General features: G+C 36.3%; 1 protein-coding gene across 50 annotated transcripts in view; it reads left to right on the top strand.

Annotated features, from left to right (window-relative positions):
* The window catches only part of PCM1 (pericentriolar material 1), a 90,846-nt gene that overhangs the window by 16,074 nt on the left and 51,993 nt on the right, over positions 1–22,779 (top strand). For 22 of the 50 annotated variants that reach the window (XM_060406989.1, XM_060406999.1, XM_060407006.1 and 19 more), the window contains 12 exons: positions 5,980–6,157; positions 6,320–6,409; positions 9,039–9,139; positions 11,077–11,293; positions 13,548–13,749; positions 14,868–15,041; positions 15,573–15,730; positions 15,852–16,090; positions 20,225–20,361; positions 20,500–20,629; positions 21,630–21,770; positions 22,480–22,670. In XM_060406989.1, coding sequence (XP_060262972.1) covers positions 5,980–6,157; positions 6,320–6,409; positions 9,039–9,139; positions 11,077–11,293; positions 13,548–13,749; positions 14,868–15,041; positions 15,573–15,730; positions 15,852–16,090; positions 20,225–20,361; positions 20,500–20,629; positions 21,630–21,770; positions 22,480–22,670 — 1,958 coding nt within the window. Of the gene's footprint in view, positions 1–612; positions 802–5,979; positions 6,158–6,319; positions 6,410–9,038; positions 9,140–11,076; positions 11,294–13,547; positions 13,750–14,867; positions 15,042–15,572; positions 15,731–15,848; positions 16,091–20,224; positions 20,362–20,499; positions 20,630–21,629; positions 21,771–22,479; positions 22,671–22,779 lie in introns of all 50 variants that reach the window. The other 28 variants (XM_060406978.1, XM_060406979.1, XM_060406977.1 and 25 more) reach the window with 3 other exon arrangements.

Genomic DNA, 22,779 nt, shown 5'->3' with positions numbered 1-22,779 from the left:
TTTCTCATCCTGCCCTTCCTGATTCGAAGAGGAAACTTGAATTTTTTTTCCTCCATTATTTTCACCAGGAGGTGCTCAGAGGGCTTGATCCAAACGGTTGTTGAAAAATGCAGTCTACTGTGGGGAAATTGTTTTTCTGTTTACAGTGGTGTGGGGAATAATTTCTTTCTCACATTTCATTCCAGCAGAAATGGAAGGGTGGGGGCATGTGTGTAAAGGAATTGTGTTTGAGAGGGGTGGGAAATGGTATAATTGATTATAATAATTTATCTGTATATCTGGTGTATATAGTGTTCACCACGATGAGATTTTCTTTCATAGCATAAAATCAGGACATTTTGGAAATCAGTAACATATAATAAATGTTAAAATATGCTTCAGTGATTGTTGTATAGCTTGGAGATTGCCTAAGATATGATACTTATTTAGAATAAGCCAATAGTCTAGTCTATGGGAATTTAAAAGTCTAAAATTTTATTGCCACTTGGGGAGAGGGTGGATTAATTTTCTAAATCATGGATTGGTAAATTTTTATATTTATTTACAAGGCTGGCTTGTATGTTAAACAGGAGTTTGTATTAAGAAATTAATATGCTACACTATTTAATAAAGGAGGCATCTTTTAGTCTGAGAATTCGGCCGTGCATTGAGGACAAGCTAGGGAATTCAGCTTCACAAGAACAGGTTTCAGACACTGACGTTACTACAAGTCCAAAGGGGAAAGGTGGCAGACCTCCTCAGCATGGCAGGGAGCTGAGGCCTAATAGGAAATGTAGCCGGAAACGTGGATTTCCCTCAAAGGTATACTTTACAATATTAACTTGGGAACCCTCTAAATGAGCACCTCTTTTGTTCATATTTCCTCTTCCTTATTTGCTTTTCTGTTATTGCTGTAACTTTTAAATTTGTATGTTATTAACATGGTTAGTTGTACAGTAATTTGCATTAGTAAAAATCCTTTAGTGTTTTTCTTCTTTTCTGCTTTCTTATTCTTTTCTTCATGGACTATGTGTGGCAGCTGTTTCTAATTTGCATTAACAAAAGACTTGAAATTTAATCCATTTTCCTTTTTTTTTTTTTTTTTGCTATTGAGAGCTCAAAATATAACACATTCTTAAACCCTGATCATTAGTTGCCTTTTGTTTCTGATATTTGTGTCGGTGGATTAAAATGGTCCTTTTAAACCTTGTCTTAATTCCTTAGTCACTTATTAAAGAGAAAAAATGGAGCAAGCTGTTAGCTTTCCTTTTTTTAAGAATGAAATATTTTTATAGTGTTTTTGGTTTATATTTTTCCTTCCCATGGAAATCCCTTCCCTTCCTTTTATTTTAGAAAAATATTTTATTAGTCAGTTGACTTGTTTCCTAATGTTTTTGCTCCTTTTTTTTCTCCAGTGTTTGCTCTAAATGTTCTTTCTTTAGAAATTTTCCATGACTTGCATCAAGACATTCAGGAAGGGTTTAAAGACAACTATTTGTGTAGCTCCACTTAAAACAGTTTGAATAAAAAATAGCATTTGTGAAAGTGCTCCTATCCATTTGACAAGAGTACAGTACTATTTTAATAATTGATTATAAATAAGACCAATTTTATATGTTTTATTACTAGCTTATTGCCTAGGATTAGTCTTTATCTTTAGAGAAAGCAATGGCAACCCACTCCAGTACTCTTTCTTGCCTGGAAAATCCCATAGACGGAGGAGCCTGGTAGGCTGCAGTCCCTGGGGTCGCTGAGAGTTGGACACGACTCAGTGACTTCACTTTGACTTTTCACTTTCATGCATTGGAGAAGGAAATGGCAACCCACTCCAGTATTCTTGCCTGGAGAATCCTAGGGACCGGGGAGCCTGGTGGGCTGCCGTCTATGGGGTTGCACAGAGTCGGACACGACTGAAGCGACTTAGCAGCAGTAGCAGCAGTCTTTATCTTGGAGAAGGAAGTGGCAACCCACTCCAGTATTCTTGCCTGGAGAATCCTATGGACAGAGGAACCTGGTGGACTGCTGTCCATGGGGTCACACAGAGTTGGACACGACTGAAGCGATTTAGCATGCATACATGCATTGGAGAAGGAAATGGCAACCCATTCCAGTTTTTCTTGCCTGGAGAATCCCAGGAACAGAGGAGCCTGGTTGGCTGCCTTCTATGGGGTCGCACAGAGTCGAACACGACTAAAGTGACTTAGCAGCAAAAGTGACCAAAAAAAATTAAAATGGCTGAACTTAACCTCTAGTTATTTTGGTGTCCCACCCCAGCTCCCACAAGGTTTTTAAGATATGGTTTCAAACCAGCTGAGCTTCCCTGGTAGCTCGTAAAGAATGTGCCTGCCAGTGCAGGCAACAGAGGTTTGATCCCTGTATCGGGAAGATCCTCTGGAGAAGGAAATGGTAACCCACTCCAGTATTCTTGCCTGGAGAATCCCATAGACAGAGGAGCCTGGCAGGCTACAGTCCAAGGAGTCGCAAAACAGTTGGACGTGACGTAGCCACTAAACAGCAACAACATAGTGATCTTACTATAAAATGTTAAGTAAAAGGCGTCCCAATTCAACAGAAGAGTAAAGTAGCTGATTATTTTTAAAACTACTAGCCCTGGAGAAGAAAAGGTGAGTGGGGGAAAATAGATATCCTTTAGAACTTAATGTTCCTTTCTTCTGAAGTCTTTGAATAGCAACAGGCAGAACTTGAGTTGACAACTACGGTAGCATAGTATCTGCTAGCTTTTTTCCGTAAGGCATTATGTTTGCTTTTAAAAGCTATTGTTCTGTTTTTAGGTTTCTTTGAATAATGACCTTATAAATGAATATGATTTTCTCTTGAACTTCTGTTTTGGAGTTTAATTTGCTTCTTTTGAATCTTTTGATTCTTAGGGCCTTCCTAGGATAGTTCTGTCAGTACTCTGTTCATAAAGTGATTTCAGTTTCTTAAAAAAAAACCCTAATTCCCACTGACTGTTTTTATCCTTTCTCTGCTATGCAGAACCTCTTGTCCTCCCCACCTACCTTCATTCCCTCCTTAACATGTTTGAAAATGTAGTATTCTGTTACAAGATTAGGGAAAAAAGTTGGCATCTTAACCAAGGTTCCAAGCTTAAAGCAACCTTGTGAGTTGCAGCTTAATAGGAAATAATTGATATTCTTGAGTTGCCTATAAGGGCAGAGTCTATTTCTTGAAATATTTTATAGACATGATATCATTGCATAATTTCTTAAAAAAGCCTTCCCAGAATGCTTTCCTTGTTTTCCCACACATCCTCCCCCCATACTTAAATCTTACTTCTTAGAGAATTCATAAGCTTTTCAAAATGCCATCTACCCATTTTTTGCCATTAATACTATTTTTTTATCATTTCTGATTATTTCATGTGGGCTAGATTTGTCTCCCAAGCCAGATTATGCTTCTTCAGAGATAGTTCTAAGTAAATAAGACATAATCTAAGGATGTAATTTGCGTAAGAAACCATGATATTAAATTGTTTAGTAAATTCTTTAATCTAATTTTGAGAGATGAGAAAATTATGAGTTGGTTGGAGATACTGCATTCTTGGTGGAGAAGGCAGTGTCACCCCACTCTAGTACTCTTGCCTGGAAAATCCCATGGACGGAGGAGCCTGGTGGGCTGCAGTCCATGGGGTCGTTAAGAGTCGGACACGACTGAGCGACTTCACTTTCACTTTTCACTTTCATGCTTTGGAGAAGGAAATGGCAGCCCACTCCAGTGTTCTTGCCTGGAGAATCCCAGGGATGATGGAGCCTGGTGGGCTGCCGTTTATGCGGTCTCACAGAGTCGGACATGACTGAAGCGACTTAGCAGTAGCAGCAGCAGCAGCAGCGCATTCTTGATGGTTTTTTCCCTAGGTGAATTTTTGTCTTAATATGTGTAATGTTTCTTTTCTTAGTTATTTACCGTTGATGCTTTATTGGAGTATTTGATTGATGTCAATCTGGAGATAGTTCTCTGAATCTTTCCAATTGAAATCTGTACCTAATTGGATCTGGTTTATATTTTATCAGTGACTTTGATGAAATTGCTTCCCTTGTGGCTCAGCTGGTAAAGAATCTGCATGCAATGCAGGAGACCTGGGTTTGAGACCTGGGTTTGATCCCTGGGTTGGGAAGATCCCCTGGAGAAGGCAAAGGCTACCCACTCCAGTATTCTGGCCTGGAGAATTCCATGGACTGTATAGACCTTGGGGTTGCAAAGAGTCGGACATGACTGAGCAGCTTTCACTTTTTGATGAAATTAATTTGGATCAAATCTGAGATGACTCGCTATAGCAGATTCATAGTTTTCTCTCACCTTTCAAGTTATTTTATGAGATGTAAACAATCTTAAATTGAGCCAGAACTAAGAAGATGACTTTTTATAGGAATGAGTGTAATGTTAACAGAGTAACTCCACTTGTGTTGGATGGGAGAGAACTGAGTAAATTGTTGTTGATTTGAAAATGGGTTCAGTTTATTGGGAATTTCTCCAGGAAATAGTAGCTTAACCAAGATGTGTTTTATCTCTTCCATGTTCATGATAGATAGAGCACTGACCTGGCTTCTCTGATACGTTCATCAAAAATTCTGACTGCAGTCTTCTACATATTATTTGATCTTCATTTCTTTGAGTTCTTAATTCTGAGCCATGTACTTACTTTTATTGCTTGCCAAGTTACACGGTTACTCATTCTTACTCACATTACTGATGAGTTCTGCTTGGGGAGGTAAAGAGAAGAAGTTTTTGCAAAGTATTGGTAAGGAATGTCACCCAGAAGGAAACTTTTCTAGAGCCATTTGTCTTCTCCTTAATTTCTCCTGGAATTACATGTACATAGGGAATACAGATCAGTGCATTTTTATTTTCAAAAGAAATCATTGAACTTCTTTATTTTCCTTGTTAACTTCAGTCAGGGCCAAGGGAGGTCATTCATTTAAAGTCTATAAATAACCCCAACAAAAATTTGATAGCAATGCAAATTTAAAATTGACTATTTCTAAGCTGATAGAAATACTTTATATAAATATTAGGTAAAATCATTAGACTTTTAAGATATAAAAATTTTAAAAGGCAAATCAGTGATGCAAAATACCATTATGGTATAATTTCGTGTATAATTTGACTTCAAATTTTATTGTTTCCAAGTTGCATTTAAATTTGTCTCTTTGATTACTTGACCATAATGTTTCTGGTTGAGTTACATTTGAATAGGTTGAAGATTAATATTTAAAACTTTATAGTTCTTTATAATTGACACCTATTCAGTCTGTTCCTCTTTTAGGCAAAATGCTATCTTTAGGGGGAATTTCAGAGTAAGTTGTGTTCTTAGACTTATCTAAAGGAGCATCTTTTAAAAGAAAAAAACATTTTTCTTTATTGTTTGCTTGTATAAAGTGATACAAGTAAATTAAAGCCTTTTACATCAGATAATCAAATAAAAATGCATTTTAAAAATCAAATAAAAATTAAAAAGATTTTCATCTGTTGGTTTTGTTGGGTTTAAATATCCCTTCTAGGAATGAGGCAGAACATTTTTTTGGTCTGGGCTTCTTTTTATGGTCTGGGCTTTTTCAGGGCTACTTTTGGGGCATTAGCCTGCTATAATGTGCTTCTCCTTTTCTATAAGACCTGTATCTCTCATTCCTGTGTGTGTGTACGTGCATGTGTGCATGTGTCTGTGTTTCTGTGTGTAGCTCCTTTTGCCTTCTTGACCCTTTTATCTTTGTTTTTGTAAGCCTCTTCCTTTATTTTCCTTTTGTTAATTCTTCATGCTAAGTCTGTGCTTATGGTCTTTTACCTTGAAATTACTTAATTACCTAATACTTAACATGACAGGCTGTCTCTGTGTCATCATTTTCTTTTTCTTTCCCTTCAAGTCTGTATCTAGGGTTGTATATTTAATACAAATTTATTATTTATGTTTGTATTTTACCATTGATAGTTGACACATGAGCATAGATTTTAATAGATAAAAGTGTTATTGGTCTTATTTTTTAGGCCAGAGATCCTCAGCAGGAGCCTATGGAAGAGATAGAAAATTTGAAGAAACAACATGATTTATTAAAAAGGATGTTACAGCAGCAGGAGCAGCTGAGAGCTCTGCAGGGACGACAAGCTGCTCTCCTTGCCCTGCAGCATAAAGCCGAGCAAGCTATAGCTGTGATGGATGATTCCGGTATGCTATACTGTCTTAGGATATTGTTCTTATAAGTAATAAGCAATGATACGATTGCAAGGTGGATGCTGGTGGTTATTTAATCAGATTTAGGATTGTTGCCTAGTTTAAAAACCTACATGTAAGGCTTACTCTGTCCTGTGCTTTTCTCTGGTTATGCAGAAAAGGTTGCGGAGACAACTCCTGGTCATCGTACTGTACCAGGTAGACAGCCGGCTCGTTCACCTTTGCATCAGAGAGTACCCGTAAGAGGTAAAGGGACAGGCTGTCATCCTGTTTTTGTACCTCAGATTGATAGGGCTCTTGTTGCTTTTATTTTTGCCTTTTGTACTTATTCAGCTAGGATTGCTATACTTTGCTTGCCTGCCAAGGAAGGGTTAAAACTTCTAAGTGAGGCAGCTTCACTATTGTATCAGTAAGGTACCCAGTTATATGCACTAGTTTCTTTGAACTAAATTTATATCCTATCCAGTCTCCCTGAGACTCAGAAACGTTCTTTCATTTCTTTCTTCCCTCAGAGCTGTGTATCACTTAGATGGAAATAGTATTGAGTTCTTTGGTATTGAATCTAACCTTACAATTCTTCTCATTACCTTCAAACCTAAGTGTTTAATTTCTCAGTAAGTCCAAAACAAATTGTTACCTTTGAGAACTCAGTAAAACTAGGGTCTAATTTGTAGTAGTGTGTCATCCCAATCTAATAATAATTTATCTCCTGTAGGCTCTCCATTTTAGGTTCTTACTGTGGTTACCCTGTTGTTCAGTTTATCATACTGTTTACACTGAGCCCATTGGCTCAACCTTCTGATCACTGTTATTTGTAATTTAATTTTCCATTTTCATAGGAAATTTTTATGACTTGTAAGTTAACTTACTTTTTTGTAGTAATTACATATAGCATATACCGTATATATATAGTTGTGTATATATATGGTATAGTATATAATTATAATTATGCAAATCTTCATCCCTACTTTTCCCTTGTAGTAAGCAGGTAGTTCTTTTTTTTATTGTGCTGTTATGAATCTGGGACCAAGAGGAGAATGGAGAGGAATTTAAATTTGAATTTATTTTAGTTCAAAAAGAATTTTAGGTTAATGATTGAAGACAATTTTCCTCTTGCACTTCCGAGATTTTGTAGGAGAATACTGATGAAAAAACAAACTTAGAGTATTTAATCTTCTGGTCTGTAAGAGAGGCAACATGATTTTCATGGGAAGGAGTTTCCCTTTCATCAGTTAAGTAGCTTGTGTGTTATCCTAGAGTTTAATTTATTTTTTTCAAATAGTTTGGACTAGATATGTGGGATATTATCCTGCCCTGAAATTCTGATTTCTCATTGAAAAAGCTAATATTTTCTTTCAAAACAGAAATAGTTTATAGTGTCTCTTAGAGCTGGAAAGATAAGCATGGTTGAGTGAGTAGTAGAGCAGTAACTGTTATCAAAATTGTCATCAGAATACTGCCTTGGGAATACAGCCTGATGAAGATAAAACTGTGGTCTTTTAGTATAGCTTGTATCACAAGCAAGTGCTTCAGTAAGTTACCTGTTCTGTTGTGGAACTGGCCTGAAATAAAGTTTCATGGAACATAGCCATGATCATCTGTTTATGTATTATATATAGTTGCTTTTGCCCTGCAAAGGCAGAATTGGGTAGTTGAGACAAGTAATGTATTTCCACAAAGCCTAACATATTTACTATCTGAATCTTTAAGAAAAGTTTGCTGACCCCTGTATAGAGCGTTGATTTTGTTGGGTGAGGTGGGGATTGAGGCTGGTGAGAATCAGCTGGGCTTTTTCACACTCACCACTTTCCCTGCCACTTTTCCAGCCCAATTTGGTAGATCTGCTTCCACCTCGACTATGTTGAGTCCCTATTATTTTTCCCCTTTTAAAAAAAATTTGTTTTTAATTCAAGGATAAATGCTTTACAGCATTGGTTTGATTTCTGCCATACATCAACATGAATTAGCTTTAGGTGTACGTATGTCCCCTGCTTTGAGAACCTCCCTCCCACCTCCCACCTTTTCCTACCCCTCTAGCTTGTTACAGAGCCCCAGCTGGAGTTCCCGAGCCAGACGACACATTTCCGTTGGCCGGCTGGCTGACATATGGTGGTGTATGCGCTTCCATGGTACTTGCTGCGTTCATCTCACCCGCTCCTTCCTTCCCCTCCCCTCCCGCCCTTGTGCATAGGTCTGTTCTCTGTGTCTGCATCTCCACTGTTGCCCTGCAAATAGGTTCATCAGTACCATCTTTCTAGATTCCATGTATATGTGTTAATATATGATATTTGTTTTTCTCTTTCTGACTTACTTCATTCCGTATAATAGGCTCTAGGTTCATCCACCTCATTGGAACTGTGTTGAGTCCTTTGCTTAATTGAGATGTAGCAGTTTCCCTCTTGAGTGTTGGGACAGAAGAAGTTGAACCACAATACTAGAGTTTTATGAGTTTTCCTTTATTTTAGTTTAGATGGAAACATAAAATGATTGGTTTTCAGATAAATCTTAGAGTTAACTAGTTTCAACTTACATTAAGTGACTTTTTTAAATCCCCACCCCTACCCTTCAATTTAGGCTTCCCTGGTTGCTTAGATGGTGAGGAATCTACCTGCAATGCAGGAGACGTGGATTTGATCCCTGGGTCAGGAAGCCGTTGGAGAAGGAAGTGTCAGCCCACTCTAGTATTCTTGCTTGAGAAATCCCATGAACAGAGGAGCCTGGCATGGTACAGTCCATGGAGTCACAAAGAGTCAGACATGACTGAGTGACTGAGCATGCCCCTTCCAATTTATTTTTAGCTTCTCAGAAGTAAAAGTGTTGTTTTTATTTATTTGCTTTAATGAATGGTTGTTAACTTTCTTTCTAATTGTAACAGAAACTACAGGTAGCCTATCTGGAGTCAGTATCACCTCTGAACTAAATGAAGAATTGAATGATCTAATTCAGCATTTTCATAATCAGCTTCGTGATTCTCAGGTATCTGTGATTCTGTATGCCGTGATTCTTATGGCAGCGCTTCATTATTTTGGTGTACTGGATTTAAAATCATTAATGAAAGCAGTGCTTCTTAGACTTTAACCAAGCATAATGATGTCACACAGCATGATTGTTAGAAATTGTAGATTTCTTATCAGTGGGAACCTCCACTTCCAAAATTGTTTTGATTCGCACATTTGAGATGGGCATCCTGCCATGCAGTTCCACTGCTGGACATCTTGGGACTATACTTTGGGAAACACTAAATTAGAGGAAATACCTCCTTTAAACGTAGTGATGAGTAAAACTTCCCCTTCGTATGCTTCTAGATGACACATTTTTATTTCACCTTAAAGATTGTATAGTCACAACTGTTAGGTTATTGTGAGTCTGTGTTTTTGCAGTGTTTTACTAACAAGAAAGTCCTAAAGTTTAATTTCAGAGTTAATAAGTTTGATGACCTTTGTAAATAATGATATAAATGAAAAACTTCAATCTGTGGACTTCGAATAATAAAGGGTGAATTAATCTCTCTCCACTGGAAATGAGTATGGTTGACAATGCATTATCTCCTGTCTGCTGACCGAGTTAAAATGACCCAACTACTTTGGAGAGTTTCAACTACTTTGGAGAGTTATTTAGCAGTATCTAGTACATTTTCTTTCAGAGAAGGCAATGGCAACCCACTCTAGTACTCTTGCCTGGAAAATCCCATGGATGGAGGAGCCTGGTAGGCTGCAGTCCATGGGGTCGCTAAGAGTCGGACACGACTGAGCGACTTCACTTTCACTTTTCACTTTCATGCATTGGAGAAGGACATGGCAACCCATTCCAGTGTTCTTGCCTAGAGAATCCTAGGGACCGGGGGAGCCTGGTGGGCTGCTGTCTGTGGGGTCACACAGAGTTGGACACAACTGAAGCGACTTAGCAGCAGCAGCAGCAGTACATTTTCTTTAGTGACCCTGCAGTGGCCCACCGTGGAAAAACTCAGATATTCAAAAGGAGATACGTACAAGAATGTTCATGGCAGCATTGTATTAATAGCAAAGCAGAAACAATCTAAATGTCCATGAACAGGAAAATGGGTTAATAAATTCAGATATATACACAGAGCAAAATCCCATAGCCAGTTATAGTAAACGAACCAAAGCTAATGAATGAAAATGAAAGTTTAAGAAGGATACCATGTAGCTTATCTCTTAAAATGTGTAATGAGTGTATATTTTTTATGGATACATACATAGGTATTGCAAAATAAAAACATGTATGAGAATGGTAGATGTCAAATTCCAGATTGTGGTTATCTCTTGAGAGAGTAATTGGTTGAGGTTTTATACATATAAAGCTTTAGCTTTAATATTATATCCATAATATTTCTCTAAAAGAATTGATGCGAATGTGGCAAAATATTGAGTTAGCCAAAAAGTTTGTTGGGGTTTTTCCCATAACGTCTTAATATTAAATTTTGAAATTGGACTAAAGTCAGTGGTGGTTATTCATATATGATTCCCTAATCCTTTGTGGATTTATGTTTCATAAATGTTTCATTAATTTTTTTTAATAGGAAAGAAGTGTTAGGAAAAACTGATAGGTTAAGAAGTTTATGATGGTGATTCTAAAAAGATGGCAAGAGAGAGGATGAGATATTTGAAGGTTTATTCTGTATAAAATGTGGCATTTCTAGCACTTAATTTAGATCCAGGTAATAACATCCAATAAATCCCCACTGTGTAGTTATATGTGTCTATAAAACAGTATATATAACGGTATATATAGTGGCGCATCAGAAAACTGTATGTAATTGAGGAAAAGGAAAGACATATGCTTACCCAGCAGTACAACCTACAGATGTTTATCTCTTTTTATGAAGAATCTTTAAAATGAAAATGCAACCTTGAATTGCCTTTCTTTTCTTTTTTTTTTTTTTTTTTATTAAGCCTCCAGCTGTTCCAGACAACAGAAGACAAGCAGAAAGTCTTTCATTAACTAGGGAGATTTCTCAGAGCAGAAATCCATCAGTTTCAGAGCATTTACCTGATGAGAAAGTCCAACTTTTTAGCAAGATGAGAGTGTTACAAGAAAAGAAACAAAAAATGGACAAACTTCTTGGAGAACTTCATACACTTCGAGATCAGCATTTGAACAATTCATCATGTAAGTAAATCTGGCTCAGCAGTCTGAAGTATAGGATACATAAGTATATATGTCAACGTGTAGTAATTACTTTGTAAATATTTTCTGAATGAATGAATGCATAGTTACTCAAGAAAATTAAGATTTTTGTGGTGAAATAGCACTTGCATGTGAAACATTTTTGAGTAGTAAAGTAATGTAATGTAGAGCCAAATAGATGGTAGATATGTTCTCTAAAATTCAGAAAAAAGAGATGAATTTGGGCTTAAAAATTGGTAGCATTTTAGAAAGGGAAAAGGATCAAAGCACTTAGATACTTGGACACAGTAATGCTGCACTTTTTAGCATATCCAAAATTTTTCCTTAAAAACTGAACCAGATTAGTACATTTATTTTAAAATTATAAAACAGATCTAGGAAGTATTTATATGAAAAAAACAAGATATGAAAAAATAACTTAGTGCAGAAAGTTCCAAACACCTCATTTTTTGAAATATAGCAATAGTCATCTCAGGCAGGAGTAGAAAAGGCATACAGTTAGCCTAGTTATACTAGTTAAATAATTATACAACCATTTGTTAGTATCCATGGGGATTGGTACCAGTACTCCCACGCATACCCTCTACAGATAACAAAATGTGAGGGTGCTTAAGTCCTTTATCTAAAATGGCATAGAATTTACATATAATCTAAGCACCTCTTCCAGTCCATTTGAAATCATCTCTGGGTTACTTAAAACACATAATACAATGTCAATGCTGTGTAAGCAGTTAACTAGCATGCTGCAGATCCATGTTTTTTTTTTTTTTTCCTGAATATTTTCTGTCTGCTTTTTGTTAAATCTGCAGATCTCTTGGATATGGAGGGCTGATTGTACTAGTTATTTATATTGATTTACGACTAGTTAGTTATATAAGAAACCAATGGTCATCTCAGTTATACTATAGAAACTGTCTTTTCCGACCTCATGTTTTACTTGCCTTTGTCTAATTGAGATCTAGTTACTTGTCCTCATTTAACCTCATCCTCCAAATCTGGTCGCTGCCTCTTCCTCAAACAGTTGATAAGTAGGAGCTATAGCGTTGGAAATTGGAATTGGCAGGATCAACCCCACTGGTCATTATTCTCTAACATTTCAGCTGCTGTCTTATTAAAGGAAAGACGAGGGATAGAAAACATCTCTGGATCCCTGTTCCTTGTTCTCCAACTTAATCTCTGCCACCCTCGAAGAAGTGTACTATTTCTGCCCTGAAACATACTCCTTTCTTTCCCCCGACTTCAGCTACTCCTCCCCCTCCTCCAGAGTATAATCTAATCCCAGTGCTTATTCTTCCTGAACTGATGATCATAACCAAGAAAAACGTCTTTTAAGTTTTTCGGAAGTTGTACTCAGACCCTTGTGGTCAGTTTTACACATACAAAGAAAAGAGCACTCTGTCTACTGAGACTAAAAAATCATATTTTTCTCTGGGAAAAAGCGTGAAAGCAGCAGCAAAAGGTAGAACAGTCAAGGAATAGAAAGAAAAGACTATTGGAAACCAGCTGTAGTAGGTGGTAATGTGAGCAACAAATGATGGTTGTCATTGTGAGAAAGATAAATGATTATAACTTAGAGTGGTAGGAGAGAAGCACGAAGGTTCTTAGTCTTCATTCATTGTGCTTGAAAGCATAAGATATCTTTGTCTGATCTGTGTGGACAGAAGAGTAATTAAAATGTAGTTCAAGAACTGCAGAGGATTAGCCATCAACCAATTAGAAAATTTTATTGCATTTCATGGTGTAATGTACTGCAGTCACTTTAACAATTTTGCTTTATCTTTTGGAACAAGAAGAGTTCCATCTTGGAGACCAGATAGAATCCCTCTGGAGTGGAACATTCTCAGGGACCTGATCAGCTAGGGCTGCCCCATAAATTTGTAGCTCGTAGGCTGTACATCATACACAGTGGCTGTGTTTAACTTAACCCAGAACCAAATTGATCAGAGAAGCACTCTCGTTACTTTTTCAAGGTAGAATATCATAGTTCTTGGTGATTTCCATCTTGTCTTCCTGCTCTTCTTTCCTTTCTGTTTTAACTCTGGTTGGTTGAGGGACTTGTTAATAAACAAGTAGCCTGGATGTTATATGCTTAAGTTTCACATTTTAAAGCTGCAGAATTTAAGATGTTAATGACTTTTAGTTTTCATTTTTCTCTATCCAAGCAAACTGTGAATGTGTTGTTTGATGCTATATTTATGTATGTTACCTGGCTTTTTTTTTTTTTTTTTTTTGATAGTTGTGCCTTCTTCAGCCTCTCCACAAAGGAGTGTGGATCAGAGAAGCACAACCACAGCTCCCTCTGCTCCTGTAGTCTTAACACCAGTGGTCAATGGAGAATCCAATAACCTCACGCCATCTGTTCCTTATCCTGCTGCTTCTCTAGTTTCTCAGAATCAGAATGAAAGTGAAGGCCACCTAAATCCAACTGAAAAACTCCAGTAAATCATTTATACACACATTGTTTACATAGATTATAATTGAATCATAGGGTCAAATTTGGGGGGGGGGTTTGTTGAAAATTCTGGAAAAACTGAATTTAATATGATAAACATCCTTAAGTGATGTAGTGGAAAAGTAAGTGTGTGTGTATTATACATGCGTTTTTGAGTTATCCTAGAGAAATGTAATTTCTGTGAGCTAATGTATTCCTGGGGTCTTCCCCGGTGGCACAGTGGTAGAGAATCTACCTGCCAGTGCAGGACATGCAAGAGATGCCGGTTTGATCCCTGGGTTGGGAAAATCTCCTGAAAGAGGGCATGGCAACCTGCTCCAGTATTCTTGCCTGGAAAATTCCATGGACAGAGGAGCCTGGTGGGCTATAGTCCATAGTGTCACTAAGAGTCAGATAAGACTGAATGAGCACGGCAGTACATAATATATTCCTATTTTACAAGTAAAGGAACTGCAGTTAAAAGATCTATGTATTTTAGCCCAGACTGTAGAGTCAGAGAGCCTTGAAGTTGTATTTCACAAGGCTGTGTGACTATGGACCAATAGCACTCTCACTAAGCCTCTTTCTTCGTCTGGCATAATATATTTGATGATAAAAGTGTTTTAAGTATTAAAAATTATTGGCATTATTCCTGGAATTCAGTAAAAACTCAACAACCTAATTATTTTTGTTAAAATGTGACATACTTTATAGAGCTCTATATATTGTAGACAAATTGAGAATTTGGTAAATGCTCAGTAATCCCTATATGTCGGATTTGCCTGAGAGGTGCTATTTAAATGAAATAGTTAGTACTTCACATTCTTGATACTTATTAAGAAACCTAGGAATATCTTTGATATTAAGGTTTAAGCTGTTAACATTTGTACCTGTTTAAAGTGAGCACTTTAAGGAGAATTTCTTGTACTTTTGTCTGTAACGTTCAGATATAAGGTGATGAGATTTTGAATAACCTGTACTTGAAATTAAATTCATTGCAGTCTCATACCCTGGGTGTTTGACTGAGTTTAACATTTGTATGTGCTGGCTGCTACTGTATGGAAATAGTGTATGCTTTATTTTACTAAAATGGGTGTTAATTTGTATATATTTGTTGTTTATCAGGAAGTTAAATGAAGTTCGAAAGAGGTTGAATGAACTAAGAGAATTAGTTCATTATTATGAGCAAACATCAGATATGATGACAGATGCTGTGAATGAAAACACAAAAGAAGAAGAAACTGAAGAGTCAGAATATGATTCCGAGCACGAAAACTCTGAACCTGTTACTAACATTCGGTGAGAACTTTTTGCAAGTTTGTTTTTCCAACATACTCATTCTAATAGTACTTTTAATATGGAACAGAAAACCCTCAGTAGGGTGCTTACTGTTTGCATTTTACTTAAGCTTTTCTCCTGTAAGTCTGTTGTTTGGTCAGTGTAATCTTAACTTGTCCTGTAAAGAAAAGCAAGTAGGGATGTATTGAGTACAGAAGTTTAGTAAATTTGCTGTTTGTTACATCAAATGTAAGTGAATTATAAGAAGTATATAACTTCTCATTTTCCTGTGTCTTTATTTTTTGGTGTAATTTTAATTTTCTTTGTTGTAATTTTGATTTTTTTTAGATATTTTTCTTCTTAAATTTTTGAATAGCTGAAGCCAGTGAAATGCAGGAGCCATTTATTTAAAAGATGAAATTAAATGGGGAAATAGCCAATGATGTTCATAGTTTGGAATTATTTTTATTAGTAGTTCTAAAACTTTGATTTTTTAATATTACATATGTCTTTTTACTTTAAGTAACTTGAGGCTGTTTTCCTTCCTTTCAGAAATCCACAAGTAGCTGCCACCTGGAACGAAGTCAATAGTAATTCTAATGCACAGTGTGTTTCTAACAATAGAGATGGGCGAGCAGTTAATTCTAACTGTGAAATTAACAACAGGTCTGCTGCCAACATAAGGCCTCTAAACGTGCCTCCTTCTTCAGGTATGATTGGCTCTATTCAAAGATACTTGTACCATATTCTTGGGAAGTGGATTTTCTTTCTTTAGAGCTCTTAATTAAGTTCATTAAGTTACTGCATTTCAGTGATACATATTTTCAGCAGATTGTCGATACAATAGAGAAGGAGAACAGGAGATGCCTGTTGCACAAGGTCACGAGGAGGAGGAGGAGGAGGAGGAGGAAGCAGAAGATGAGGCCCTCAGCGGAGCTTCAGTGTCTAGTCACAGCAGCAGCCTGATCATTGAGACCCCTGAAGATGCTGAATTTGAACATAAGATCCAGAAGCTTATGGCTGCAAAACTGAAACTTAGACACTTACAGAACCTTGTTGCCATGGTGCAGGTAAATTCTGCCTTTTTTTTTTTTTAATCTATCAAAAAATGTATAGTCTTATAAGGTAAAATGTGTGTATATGTTTGATAATTATGTGGGTATAAGTATACTAGTATATGTTTATTGAATTCTAACTGCATAGTGGTTTATGTGCTTAGCACTTTGCATGCCGTATTACCACAGATCAGCAAACTTTTCCTAAGGGTGAATTAGTAAATATTTTAGGCATTGTGGGCCATACAGTTTCTGTCCAGCACAAAAGCAGCAATAGACAGTAAACAAATGAGCATAGCTGTGTACCAGTATAACTTTATTACAAAAACAAGTTTGTCTTCCTGCCAGAGATTCTAATTGTGTATCATGTAGAACTCAGTAGCATCTCAATTAGGTGGATATACATACAGATTAGAAATGTTAATTAACCACAGTTGTACTATTGTCAGAGCCAGAGTTGAGACTTCTGGCTGAGATCTTAACTCACTTGATGTAGAAAAACCATATGTTGTCTGAATTTTATTCAGTAAGGCCAAAGAAGTAAAGTTGGACCTATTAGCTGTAAATTTTAAAAAAGCCATTTGTATATGTGAACATAAAATTACATAATTATTAATACACTTCTAGACAGTGTATTTATGGACTGTTGTGGTCCAAAGTTATGACTAGCTCTAAACCTTTTTAAAAATGACTAAACTTTTTAAAATCAGTCCTTTTCATCTGTTACATATATATTTCTGTTGTTTTCTCAGCAACATAATCACTGTATAGAAGTATCCTTAAGAGTGTTTCTAAAGTATTCAAATTTATATGATTTTTGAAATCCAGAAATCTTCTGGTAAAATTAGTGATTTGTTTTCATTTAGGTTTGCTTAGCTTATGTTATGTCGAAAAAGTGAAGTATATATAACCACACTAATAAAGGTATATAAAAATTTTTTTTGGCAAATAAAAAATTTTAAGTATTATTTACAACCTCTTTTGAAATGCTTATTTTTAATTACTCAAGTGAAAGATGACTGTGTACTTTATTTTAAAATAAAGGAAACATTACTTGTAAACTCCTTCTGAACCTTCATAATCCCATTCTCCTTCACAGAGATTGCTGTGCATTTAAGTCAGTTTGCAGTTGTAAACAAAAATTACATAAAAGTTTTGTTTTTTACTTCTTTGTGTTTATATAGATTGTATTATTTTACAACTTGCTTTTTTTCCTACTACACATGTCAGAGATTTCTTCATATCAGTATGTTGTTTTTCAGTCACTAAGTCATGTCCGGATCTTTGTGACCCCACAACTGTAGCATGCCAGGTTTCTCCAACTTCATATCAGTGTATATAAACCTGTCTATGTAATTACATAGATATATAATTATGAAATATAAATAATACCCTATATGTTTATTTATACATATACGTTGTTGTTCTGTTGCTAAATGGTGTCTGACTTTGCAGTCCCATGGACTACAATGCACCAGACTACCCTATCCTTTATTATCTCCTGAAGTTTGTTCAAATTCCTGTCTGTTGAGTTGGTGATTCTGTCTAACCACCTCATCCTCTGCAGCTGCCTTCTTTTTTAATCTTCAGTCTTTCCCAACATAAGGATCATTTCCAGTGAGCCAGGTCTTTGTATTAGATGACCAAAGTACTGGAGTTTCAGCTTCAGCATCAGTCCTTCCAGTAAATATTCAAGGTTGATTTCCTTTAGGATTGACTGATTGGATCTTCTTGCAGGCCAAAGGATTGTCAAGAGTCTTCTCTAGCACCACAATTTGAAGTCATCAGTTCTTCAGTGCTCAGCCTTCTTTATGGTCCAACTCTCACATGTGTACATGACTAATGGAAAAACAATAGCTTTGACTGTATGGATCTTTGTTGGCAAAATGATGTCTCTGCTTTTTAATATGCTAAGTTTGTCATGTCTTCCTTCCAAGGAGCAAGCATCTTTTCATTTTGTGGCTGCAGTCACCATCTGTGGTGATTTTGGAGCCCAAGAAGACAAAGTCTGTCACTGTTTCTACTTTTTTCCTTTCTGTTTGCCATGAAGTGATGGGACCAGGTGCCATGATCTTAGTTTTTTTAATGTTGAGTTTCAAGCCTGGTTTTTCACTCTCCTGTTTCATTCTCATCAAGAGGCTCTTCAGTGTCTCTTCACTTTCTGCCATTAGAGTGGTATCATCTGCATATCTGACCTTGTTGTTATTTCTCCCAGCAATCCTGATTCCAGCTTGGGAATAATAGATCAGAAATGGTGAATAATTTGGCGGCTTATAGATGAGTCAGCTTAACTTCAGGTTTATGTTGATTGGAGCTCTTTTGTTTTAGGGAAATGACATGTATGAAAAAAAAAGAAACAGCAACCCCAAAGGATTAAGGGCCCTTGTCCTGAGAACTTTTTAAAAAATGATCCAAAACTCCCCAAATTTTTGTATGTTTAAGATTGATAAGTTTTATTTATTTATTATGGGTAGTTTTCTTTTGCTTGTGCCTTTACTTATATCCTTTTTTCCCAAGGGACTCAGGAGAAGTTCGAAACAGTTATACAGTTACCATGATTGTATAAAACTATCGTTATTCCTGATTAGATTAAGTGAGACAGCTTATATGTTCTGTAAAACCTTATGATGTCTTTTAAGTCTCCACACATCCATCTGATGTATTTTAGTTTGTGAAACAATGTGTTAGTGCCCTCCAAGAGTAGAGTCTCTGTTTCCTGTCCTGTGGAAGTTCTGTAATCAAACCCCCCTGGCCTTCAAAGTCAGATTCCCTGGGGATTTCCAGTCCCTTTGCCGGATCCCCAGGCTGGGGAGACTGGTGGGTGGCTTGGAACCTTGACAATACTGCAAGAACTTCTTTGGTAGTATTGTTATGCAATTTGTGGGTTGCCTACCTGCTGGGTATAGGATTTGATTTTATTATGAATGCAGCCCTCCTACTATCTCATTGCGGCTCCTCCTTTGTCCTTGTATGTGGAGTATCTTTTTTTGGTGGGTTCCAGTGTCCACCTGTTGATGGTGGTTCAACAGCTAGTAGCGATTTTGGTGCTCTCTCAGAAGATGAGCGCTCGTCCTTCTGCTCTGCCATCTTGAACCAATCTCTTGTGATACAACATGCCTTACATCAGTAATTCTGTAGTCAGTTACTTTTAGTGTTGGAGTTTATATTAAGTGTTCAGACACCCTCACATAACAGTCTGAAACTTAAGGGTGTTTTTTTCCTCATACTTTGGTTTTTCCGCTTCTTATTGTGTGAAAATGCCTCATGATCCATCTTTGGTATCCTTGGGTTGCAACTCAGTTCTTTTTAAGCTTACCATTTTAGTAATATATTAGCTTAGCTTTTAGATCTATGAGAAGACCAGAGTAACACCATATCTAGAAGCTTAAAATGGATTAGATAGGTTTGCAATCTAGTCAGCTTTAACTCTTTAAGATTTTACTAGAATTCTATATCCAGCAGTTTAAGTTTCAGTTGATACCTGCAGAAAAAGCATGTATAAAGTGTACAGTATTAAATATTTTTAAGAAAATGTGACAGATGACCTCCAGTCTTAACAGTTTAATAAGTACATTGATTTTGACAGCAGATACGGACCTACTGTTAGGAAGATAAGTAATTTTTTGTTGTTTTTCCAGTGACGCATTTGAGACGGTACATTCTCATTAGCTTTTCTGTTGGGAGCCATTGGTACTTGTTTCACAAACTAAATACCAAAGTGAGGAAATGGAAAACGAACTGAGCAAATGATACTAGACATAAATTATTAAACTGTTGATATAAAAGTTATATATCTGAAGAAAAATGATCTCATATCAAGAGTTCCCAGCTTCAGTGATGCAGTTTTTATCTTTTTCATATAAGCTGGTTTTTGATAGTTCACAGTCTGGTCAAGGAAGGAAAAGACAAACTAGTGTTTGCCATTACTGGGTAGTTGGCAGCTCAAATTATTAATGTACTATTTTAGTTTTAGTACTTTATTTCCTGTCATTGGTAGAAGATGAACTTCATTATTCTCTAAAAATCATATGCTTTCCCTACTGCTTTCAGTTTTATGTGAATTTTACAACTGAGTCATATTTACTAAGGTATGACTTGGATAATGTTTTTACATATCAAGGTGATTTTAATATAATGATGCTATTTTAGGATGATGATGCAGCCAATCAAGGAGTTACTTCTGTGGAGGATTTCTTCCCAGCAGAAGACACCAAACAAAATGCAAATAACACTAGAGGAAATGCCAATAAAACACAGAAAGATGCTGGAGTAAATGAAAAGGCAAGGTATGTTAAGCTTCTGACTTTCATGTCATAGAAATTGAGTGCTTGTTAGAAAGTCTCCATAGGCACTCGACTGCATCGTGTTTAATGCTGTTATCAGATTTACTGGAGTCCACAAATATAATGTCAATTTAATTATAGAGAGAAATTTTATGAGGCTAAACTACAGCAGCAACAGAGAGAACTCAAACAATTGCAGGAAGAAAGAAAGAAACTGATTGAGATTCAAGAGAAAATTCAAGAATTGCAAAAGGCATGTCCTAACCTACAGGTAATTAGGAAATTTCTTTGTTTGTCTGAAGAAACATGTTTAAAGCCTTAATGTCAATTGAAAGTACTCCTTGTCTTTTCTAGTACTAATACAATAGATTTGTAAATCTTTTATGATTAAAGAAATGGAGGGACAAATGAAATGGGTTAGGGATGTACCTTTATACTGTGAAAGATAGCACGTAGGCATTAACTCTGATTATTTACATTCTTTCACTTGTTGGGCTGCCTGGCTAGTGATTCAGAACATGTGTATTCATAACTGTTTATTATATTGAGATATTTTGGGTTGAACTTTGCAGTTAAGGGAGAAGCATTTCCATTTCTTACTGGTCTAAAATTACATGGTAAAGCTGTTAAGCTACCGTGAGTTTTTTGGGAAATTAAAATACTTTATTTGTAGTTTGAATATTACATGTATATATGCTTATTAAATAGTACCCCACGCATGGGTGTTTGAGATTGAGCAGAGAATGTACAATCTTTGTCCATGTCACATAATCAGGAGTAGGGTTAATATGGGAGGGAATGATCCATTCTTTTTGAGGTTTTTCCTACACTTTATTGTTAGGAATAGCTTTATTTATGAGTCAGGTTTTGTTTTCAAAGAAAAGGAAATGTATCAAGTGATATTTCTAATATTACTTTGTTTTCTAGATATTTATCTTTTATTCTTTGTCTAAGTCTTTTTTCTTGTTCCCAATCTAAATACCAGAGGAATATATGCTAGAGTTGGGTTGAGTATATGACATTTTCCACAGTAATGTTTTATCCCTCATGTCCTGTTGTTCTGGAGGGTTAATAATACTGATCATCTATAGCCTGCATTTTCATCTTTTTTTCTTATGTTGGGTTTTCTATGAATAATGATGGCAATTGAGGTGTGGCAATAACAAACTAAATATGGTACCAAACCCTAGAGAAATAAAATAATTGCTTTTATGAGAAATTAACATAATTACTTCAATTCTTTATAGTAGTTTTTATTAATTCTTTTTTAGCTGTCAGCTGCTAGTGTGGGTAATTGTCCCACAAAAACACATATGCCAGCTGTTACTTCGTCCCCAACCGTTAATGAAAATGAAGCCAGTACAAGCAAATCTGGTTTTGAGCCTCATGATTCTTCAGTGGTAGATAATGAGGTATTGTATATTGCACCTTGTTCCTGGGTCTTAAGTCATGTCTTAAGGAAGAAAACTGAATATCCATGGAACATGTTTTTAAATGTAGCTTATTATGTGCCTTTAAGTTGTGGGAAGAAATAATTTTTTCCAAAAAGTAATTAAGTTGAGGTACTTCTTAGTATCTTAAGTCTTGCCCTTTATTAACAAATATTTGGCAGACTTGTATGTAAGGAATAGTTACAGTAAGGAGTATTCACTTCAGTTAGAAAAACTTGTCTTTTGGCATTTTATTTATCTGTGATTTATGGAAAACATAGCAACTTTCTCTCAGTTGATGAAGTTACTATGTCTGTGTTCAGTTGCTTAGTCATGTCTGACTCTTTTGCAGCCACATGGACTGCGGCCCAGGCTCCTCTGTCCATGGGATTTCCCAGACATGAATGGAATGGGTTGCCATTTCCTCCCCCAGGGGATCTTACTGACCCAGAGATGGAACCCGTGTCTTTCGTGTCTCCTGACTGTATTCATTAAGAATTAATGGTTGCCTAATTTTTTCTAATTTATTACTAAAATAGCATTTTAACCTTCATGGGTGTCTCAGTGTAAAAAGGATAGAGTGAGGATAGAAATTTTTGTTGGTATTAGCAATAGTATTAACCTGTTTTTCTTTAAGGCTGAAACAAATCCAGTATTTACAGTAACTTGACTGTAACTTTTGAAATAACAGGTATGGTCAGATATGCGAAGACATGAAATGTTAAGGGAGGAGCTACGACAGAGAAGAAAGCAGCTGGAAGCTCTGATGGCTGAACATCAGAGGAGGCAAGGTCTGGCTGAAACTGCATCTCCAGTGGCTGTTTCATTGAGAAGTGATGGATCTGAGAACCTGTGTACACCTCAGCAAAGCAGAACAGAAAAGTAAGAGAGGTGTTTGAATCAGTTTAAAAAATGCCACCTATTTAACAGCACAAGTCTGCTATTACAGTGAGGCTTGGGTGTTAAGCATCACCTTTGTGACTCAATCCAG

This window comes from Ovis aries, chromosome 26 (genome assembly GCF_016772045.2).
Source record: "Ovis aries strain OAR_USU_Benz2616 breed Rambouillet chromosome 26, ARS-UI_Ramb_v3.0, whole genome shotgun sequence".
Taxonomy (NCBI): Eukaryota; Metazoa; Chordata; class Mammalia; order Artiodactyla; family Bovidae; genus Ovis; species Ovis aries.
This window is presented reverse-complemented; position numbering and strand designations above follow the sequence as displayed.